General features: G+C 31.8%; 1 protein-coding gene across 1 annotated transcript; it reads right to left on the reverse strand.

The window, feature by feature from the left end:
- Positions 1–299: 299 nt before the first annotated feature.
- Positions 300–8,090, reverse strand: LOC111711878 (uncharacterized). The gene is made up of 7 exons (XM_023486336.1): positions 8,084–8,090; positions 7,987–7,991; positions 7,151–7,229; positions 6,136–6,181; positions 4,561–4,657; positions 1,789–1,926; positions 300–1,235 (listed from the first exon to the last, which is right to left on the reverse strand). The coding sequence occupies exons 3-7, from the start codon at positions 7,216–7,218 to the stop codon at positions 1,180–1,182; spliced, it is 405 nt and encodes a 134-aa protein (XP_023342104.1). The 5' UTR covers positions 7,219–7,229; positions 7,987–7,991; positions 8,084–8,090; the 3' UTR covers positions 300–1,179.
- Between the last annotated feature and the right edge of the window lie 1,028 nt (positions 8,091–9,118).

Consider the following 9,118-nt stretch of genomic DNA (forward strand, 5'->3'; position numbering starts at 1 on the left):
CGGAGACATTATAGACACATCTTTGCAGTATTTTACCCTTTTCATAAAATAAGCTCTAGCAGACATAATAATATTATGGCTTTTGAAATTAGGTATTACAATGCTAATGCATAACAAAGACGATATCAAATTCGTCACTGAATTCCATGTTTTTTTGGGACACCCTGTACCATAGTTAAAAATTGTTTTTATTTATATTTATTTATTTCAATGTTAGCAAGGCATACAATGCCACACATATTTTACAATAACCCAAACAAAACATGTATACCAAAAACAATCTTTAAGTAATGAAGAAATTATTTATCAAAATTTATATTTTAAGGCACATTTTGTTTCCTCAGGATTGTAGGTATAGACAGTAAGTACAAAATGTAATGTTTTAAAAATACAATATGGTTTGAAGTCAACATGAGAATTAATGCTGTTAGGACTTGAATATCCCCTAACTAGTGTTTTAAGAACTAAAAGCATTTGAAGTCTCAACTATCAATTCTCTGCAGCTTTGATTAGTTAGTATTTGAAATATTCACACTTTACAACTAGGCGGCCAAAAAATACCAAGTTTTTATTTTATCAAAAAACCTTTTTTTACTTCGTATTTCTGAGAACATTAATTTTTAGGTAAAGATTTATGTTATTGATTAGATAACCTGGTCTTAATGAGAACCCAGATTTCTGGTCTAATGAACAAATATGAGTAAAATATGAATTCTGATCAAGATTTTAATTTGTGGTATTAAATCAGAGGCATACTTGCTAACCTAATATAGGTGGTCAGAAAGGTATGCTCAAGATAAAGAATCAGTTGAACAAATTTTCAGCAAAATTTCTTTGTTTAGAATAGCCTTATGTGAAAATACAGATTTTTGTTTATTAATTAGATGGAGACTGGTGGTGAAAACAGGATTAACTAAAAAACTTATTCAAAATCTGCTAGATATAGCTTGAATTAGTTTTAAATTTCTTCACTAGATGTAGCATGAAGTTCTAAATTTCTTCTCTAGATGTAGCTTGAAATACTTCAAAATTTCTCCACTACCTCTAGTTTGAAATAGTTCAAAATTTCTCCGCAAGATGTAGCTTGAAATAGATCAAAATTGTCCCACTAGATCAGGTGTAAGTTAAAATAGTTGAAAATATTCCCACAAGGTGTAGCAGTTGAGTATTTTCTGCAGTTTATGATCGGTTAGCAGGAGAATATCCCTTGGTTCTGCAGCAACCACACAAACAATCTAAAATGGGAATATTTAGGAAAAAGGAACAAATTATTTTCAATAAAAAAAGACACAAAACTTTTTTATAATAAGAAAAGTTTTCTTATACCTATATCTTTTCAACCTGATGGCGTAATATTTTGTTATTTCAAACTTAGACTATTTTATGCAAGCCTGAATGTATAGTTTAAAATGTTAAAGGTCTACAACATCGTATATTGAAGACATAAATCATAGTTTTGAGTTTGTGGCAAGTACTTAGTTCCTTTGTAGGATACATGTAAGACGGCTGTTGTGATAGGTTTTGGGAATAAATTGTTTTAATCTCGAAATGAGATGAAGTTAGCCCGTTGGCCGGAAAAAGATTACCACCTAAATTATAAGGTAGTAAAAACTGACAAAAAGTTATCTAGGAAATTAAACCAAGTTCCAACCATAAGCATTGAAAACCATTTTGTTACGAAAAATATGACAATTTTTTAGCAATATAACCAAATTTTGGATCAAAAATGTTTTATGTTAAAATAAAATATTCCAGAAAAATTCTGTTACGATGAATGTGTCTCTCTACCTAGAATTCCTGAGCAGCAAGCATAGAGGAAGCAGCATGGGCAGCAGATACAGGCTACCAGAGCAGACAGGATAAGCAGAGCAGCTAATCCCAGAACCAACCAGCTGTACCAGATTAATCTACACTGTCCTGTCACGGCTAGAATAAAAAACTTTATTATATATATTATATATATTATATATCTTAGCAATTGAGAACCCAGTGTTGCTTAGGGTAATCATAGTTACTTCCTCGGTTGAACATGCAGGACTTGGTCGTAAATTATGATTTTATCATCTTTTCCCTTTACAAGTAGGCCCAACTCAACTAAGAATCTTAAAGCCAAGCTAAGAACATTCCCGTGGTTCTCCCGTGTTCCCCAAGCAAATCGGTCAAGAGGTTCCTGAGTTGTGATAGGACATTCAAACAAACAAACAGACAAAGATTAAAACGTTATATATATATATATACATATAGATGCTAAAATTATTACTAAAAGCCAATTATACAATCAGGGTAACCCACAAATGATGAGAATTCAATGGAATCTATTTTATGCAAAAATTGCTAAATTATACGAAAATATATGACTTTGATTATTACGTATTACATAACATATCTACCAATTCAGTAATTATTTCATTATCGAGGTCTTCAAGGTTTATTCTAGAAAAATCCGGAACTTTCAATGCGTGCTCCAACGGGACATCAAAATATTTCAATTGTTTCTTAACTAAAATCAGATCAGACATTTTTACAAAACAATCATTTCCGTGTTTATTGTTAGTCATTTTTACATAAATTAGAAAGAAATCTAATGCAGAACGTAGAACTTGCTTCAATTGTCTTATAGACATATAAAATTAGTTAAATACATAGTTGTGAAATACTTTCAATTAAAAACCGTATAGGTTTTGACAGGGTGTCCATGTGGTGTATACAGGGTGTCCCACATCATATTAGATTGTTTAAAGCTCTAAATTGAGATTTTAGGGACCAATCAGAAAATTTAAAGAATGAATTATCTAAATAATTTGTATTAGGCTAATGTAAAAATTTTCTTGCAGAAAATACCAGGCTTTTCGAGTATTATATGCGTTTTGGCGTTAAAGCTTGGTAGATAATTCAATATGATATGGGACGCTTTGTAAATAAAAAAGAATTCTAATTATATCTAGATTATGTCTTTTTATTTACATTTTAAGGTTTCAACCCCGTTTCTTTCTTACTTTGTCAATTCACGTAAATCAATAAGGCTTTAACTCACACCAGACTTACCAGAGTGAGCAGCATTCGGTTTCTTCTATTTGAAGTCAAACGTGCTTTGGTCTTTAATTCAATAATCATTTACTTTACGGATTTGTTTATACTATACTTTTTCATTCGAAATGCATGTGCCAACAAAAAAGTATTTAAGAAAAAAGGCTAACAAATTATTTTTAATGGGTCAAATTGTGATCGAAAGTCACAGCTTTCTGGAATATTGACAGAACCGTTAAATCCACGTGAACTATAGTAAGAAGAGCCCATATTTAATGTTTAGTCTAAATTTATCTATAAATTTATAGGTTTATAGCTTCATTAAAGGGAGTGACCCGCAATGTATAGTAGTGGAACTGAGAATGTGGTTTTGTGGAGAATCTTTTTTAGGATTTATTCGAGACATATTAAACGTTTTAATGTATCTTTACTGAGTTTGAGCGCATAGTCGACGTTCAAAGTCATCCATTTGGGTGTTTACGTTTTGAGAATAGATTTTAAAAAATTAGTAAGTAACAACAACAAAAATGTAACAAAAATTCTACAGTAAACTAATTACCTGTTTAAAAACAGGTTGAGAAAATAAAATCGAAAATAAGTAATCTTATTCAGTTATTGGTTTCTGTAGATTTTCTGGCCAATTTTTATTGAAGAGACGACATTTGAAGAATTTGTAGAAATCTTCAAACAAATTCAACATAATGATGAACACGAAATTATTGATTTTAACATTGATTAATTGACAAATTTCTGTTGAGAAATATGTTCCTAAACAAATAATTAGTTTACTGTAGAATTTTTGATAAATTTTTGTCGTCGTTATTTAATAATTATAAAAAAGTTGATTCTCAAAACCAGTGCTTAGGATCCATTTAATTTTGATACGGATCCGGATCCTGGATCCGCACTGGAAAAAAATGGATCAAGATCCAAATCCGAATCCGGATCCAGGTCATTTCTTTATGATTTACTGAATTTTTCAACAAAAAATAATTTTCAAATTTTTTGTTTTATTTTTTTTTGGCTTATTTTTATCCTAAAGCTTGATGAAGCATTCAGAAATGAGGAAATTTTTATAATCTCTCTCTTTTCAAAAGTTCAGCTTTGGGTTTTAGGAGTAAAAAAGTTTTTTTTTTTTGCAGTTTTTGGTTGATATTTTACTCCTTGCATCTGCATATTTTTGCGGATCCAGTTACAGATCCAGGAAGCCAAAATCTTGCAGATCCAACGGATCCGAATCCTAAGCACTGCTCAAAACGTAATTTTGAACGTCGACTTTGCGCCCAAACTCAGTAATAATACATCATTAAAACGTTTTTATGTCTCAAATGAATCCTATAACATTTCTCCACAATAATACATTTTCAGTTCAACCACCATACATTGCCGGTCACTCCCTTTAATGTCTCATCCATAGGGGGAAACTATGTAGATATGCATATACATATTTGGCTTGGGTGAGTGTCTGTTTGTCCACTAAACGTCAAAACGGCTGAACCGAACGTAAAGTAAAAAAATAAAAGTGTTGCTTACATATCGATGTTTCTCTATGGCAGTAAGAAACGTATTCCAAACAACTGCTGTCCGTGACACAGATTCCGCCCCACAACGAGTCGATCACTCCAGACACCTTAATTAGAAGTCATTACGCTGTTAAAATGGATTATGTCCTTTTTCCAAACAACTATAACAAGAACGATCAGATTTTGCTTAAAGGACATCGTTGTGAATCTGACAAGCAATTTTAATTTTTTTTTAATTTAGTACAAATATCTTAATTAAAATCAAAATGTCTAAAAGGCAATGCACATTTAAAATATATTACTTCATAATTACGTCGAATTATTAAAATATAAGTTTGTAATGAAATATATGCATTTTTCCCAAGAAAATCTTGGTTTGCACTTAGGCTGTAAATTGAGAAGAATTTTTGCAGAGTTTTGCTAAGGTTCATATTACATTTCTTATAAAAAGGGGGAGAGGGGGAGCAAGGTTTTAAAAACAGTGCCTGCACTGACATTTGCACAACGGATTGCTTAACAAAGACAATTATTTAAATTTCACAGCGCATAAACATGTAAATTATGTATTTAGCCATATTTCACGAAAATCATATTCAACAGAAAACCTTAAACCAGGCCAGGGAGAAACAATCGAAGGGTGCCGAAGTTGACCCAACCCGACTTTTTAGTTATAATCACGTTGCTTTAAAATCAGATGTTGACAAGGTGCTTGGGTCATGCCGACAATAGAGACTTAGGACAATTAGAATAACTTGATGATTCAGGTCCATGGTGAGGGCACCTTTTGGACCAACGCTGAATTTCTAATCCCTATATCTTTGCAACCCAATGATATTTTAAGGCATATACATTCTGTTAGATCAAATAATCTAAGTTTGAATTAAGGTTTACGTCAGTTTCCAAATAAAAGAAGCGAAAACTTGAGTTTGTGGTTCTGGCTCAATTCTTTTACATGACAAAATGGATAAATCTTTAGTTTAGATAACTTCAGATGTTAAACAATATTATAAATTGTATTTATTTGACTAGGAACTGATTATCTGCCCCAAGCTCTGATTATTGATACTTTAGCAATTTGATCAAGCCTAATTCATAGTTGTAAGTATCAAAGATCTATGACATTCAGGTTGCAAAGAAAAACTGATCATAAAACTAGAGTTTGAGACGAGTAATGTTCGACAAATTTATTTAATAATCATTAAATAATAATATGCACTGAATGTATTATAAAACCTATCAAAAAGACAGGAAAATAAAAATCTGTTCCCTGTAAACAGGAGATCATTGTAGTGTGGCATGGATGCCCATAATTCCGATCCCTTGATCTCAATATCCACATGTGGGCACTTCAGAATTGTTTACTGATATCCCATGATGCTTTTATCCAGGAATAACCTTGGTGTTTCGCCTTAAATCTTAAATTTTTATCTAAAATATTAATTTTGCCCCCCCCCCTCCCGTAGTGTTCATCCTAATTACGTCCCTGACTTTCTGCTCTCGGATAAAACCAATTATTACATTTTTGTTATTTTGAACAAATTATTTTCAGTTAATTTCTATTTTTAATTTTAGTAGAATTTTTTACCTCTTTTTCAAATTCTTTTTCATCTTCCTCAGCTCCAAGGAGTGCCCTTTAATAATAAATAAATCAGTTATTAATTAGAATTATAGCTTGCTATAATTTCCAAGGGTGGATGGGGGGGGGGTAGTGTGAATTGCAAACATTCAAGAGGAAAGCCAATTAAAAATATGAACCACTGAATACATAGGAACCATTTCATGCAATGATAAAACAATACAGAAAAATGATGATCTAATTAAAATTTGTACAATAATCCCTCCCTTCCTTTAGAGAAATATATGTCAGCGTATATAAAAAAAATGATAAAAAATAAAAAAGTTTTGCTATAAAGTCGTCTGGTTATCACTGTACACGATCCACACAAAAAAAACTTTTAATTATAAATGTTTCATATAGTTTTTTTTTATTCTGTTTATCTGTCTATCTGGTTGTCTGTATTTTGTTTTGTGTCTGTCTGTTTGTGTATCTATCTGTCTATTTATCTGTAAGTATATCTGTACGTCTTTCTGTCTATTTATCGGTATGTCTGTCTTTGCTAATTATCTTTTTTCCATCTGATAATCTGAGTTCGTTTCCCTTATGTCCATTTGACAGCCCAAATTATTTTGAATAATCTTTTTTGTTTGTTTATTTTCTTGTGATTTTTAATTAACATATTTTATATTTTTTTTATCAATTTTTATGATTATTATATCGTTAGAACTGACGAGGGTCAACCGCGACCGAAATATATTTTCAATAAATGTGGAACTAACATCTACTTTTTTACTCTACAGAGGTTTGGTCCATCACCATCACCGAATTTTATATTTATCTGTAAGTGTTTCTATGTGTCTATCTGTCTATTTCTCTGTATGTCTATCTGTCTATTTATCTGTATGTCTATCTGTCTATTTATCTGTATGTATATCTGTCTTTTTATCTGTATGTATATTTGTCTATTTATCAGTATGTATATTTGTCAGTTTATCTGTATGTCTATCTGTCTATTTATCTGTATGTATATCTGTCTATCTACCTGTTGTACGTGGCAGCATGAGCACAAACTGCTACTAAAGCAAGAACAAGAACTATTTTCATATTCATTTTTTTATCTGAAAAAGATTTAAATTAATAAATAAGTTTTACAATTTGATTTTTAACATAATTTTTAATATATTTACTAACAACGGAAGGAAGTACCATGTTTGAGGGAAGTGAGTGGGATGGAAGTGTAAGGATGAGTAATGTTTAAACGATTAGGTGTACCTAAAATACTGATAAATCATAACAACACATGGACGCACTTTTTAACACTTTTCTTTAATGATGGGGCCGGAGAGGCCGGACGCATAAAAAGTGACAAATCTACACTTGTTACAGTTTACAAGTAATTTCTTTCTAAAAGGGACTTAAGCGTAAATTCAAGGGAACCTCCGTGCAAAGATGGCATTGCCTGATTCAAAATGGTACCCTCCATAAAATGTTCTTATCAAGTATGAATCACATGTCACACATATCATTGTTTAAAATTTTGAAAACTTATTATTTTCTATTGTGGTTTCTCTGCTAAAGTGACTTTGAGACCTCGTAGCTCCTCTAGTTTTAATTTTATGCACAAGTATGAGCATGTCAAATTTATCAACCTACAAACAGGAAATTCAAAACATGTTTCTTCTTACCAATAGCTCTTTCATTAGAGGAGTTATGAATGAAAATAAATAAGATTTCATAGTTACGTAAAATATTTACTCCAGTTTAACGTAATTTCTATACTTCTTAACTTTACAACCTGATGACCACTGTGTCTAAACTTTAATTCTTGAACTGCAGCTATACAGATTATCAGGTTACAAATATATCAGAATTCAAATTTTGTACTTTGCGGCAAGTAATCAGTACCTTTGAACTAAAATATAAGAGTTTATAACTAAATGTTATACATTATAACATATCTATGACAGAGTATGACGAAGTGAATTCAGTGAATAGGGCTAAGGCGTATAAGAACTGAGTCGTGACTTATAATGCTAGATATATATCTTTTACAGAGAATATACAGAGAGTCACAGAAAACTAAAACTTATTCTGATAATAGTTATATTTTTACTCCCATCCCCCTCCCCCGCCAATTGTCAATGATTTTTTACCCTTTTTTGTACTTTTTACCTACAAATTCAATCAGTTTCCCCTTAAAATCCAATTATTTCCCAAAATCAAGTGAATAAACGATACGAATATCGCCTGCAGGGGGCAAATTCATTTTAAAGGGGGGGGGGATTTTTGAAGACTTATTGATGTTTAATTGAAAATTAACAGAACTTTCTCTTAAGAGCAATTGAGAGAAATTTTTCTTTTTTGTATAACAAAGAAATTTTTTCATGAAATCTTGCTACATACGTCAAAGCCTTTGTTAAAATTGACTTTAATATCATTAAAATTGGAAATAATTCTAAAAATTATACATGTTCTACAAATTCAAAAGAAATTAAATTTTTTTAATTGAGAAATTGAAAAACAAATTTTAATGTTGCAAAATTTAGAAAAAGCGGTTTACACAGTATTTTTACTTTCTTATAAATTTGCATCAACAATAATTGCGCATAGAAAGGGGTACAACCCCCCCCCCCCTCCCTTTAACTTTACAAGTCTCTAGAGTGTAGGTGATAAACATATATTATATCGCAAACTCATATAAAATGATAAGAGCTGAGTTTCACGACTGTATACTGCTCTATTTGCTATAGACTGAGGAGCATGTATCAGTGCTGCACCCCCCCCCCCCCCCCCCCCCCCCCCCCCCCCACCTCATCCTGCGCAGCCGGACACAAAGGGAGAAGGGGGGGGGAGTTACCAGGCAAGGAAAAGGGTGGTTACCGGCCCGTATTGGAACAAGGGAGACGTATGAAAGACAGGCAAGCAAAGCTGGGTTCCGGGTGTTAAAAGGCCCCAAACGACCAAAACCAGCCTTAATTTGTGTCAACCCTTTTTTTCAAAACTTTATTAA

Source organism: Eurytemora carolleeae, unplaced genomic scaffold (assembly GCF_000591075.1).
Source record: "Eurytemora carolleeae unplaced genomic scaffold, Eaff_2.0 scaffold1215, whole genome shotgun sequence".
Classification (NCBI taxonomy): Eukaryota; Metazoa; Arthropoda; class Copepoda; order Calanoida; family Temoridae; genus Eurytemora; species Eurytemora carolleeae.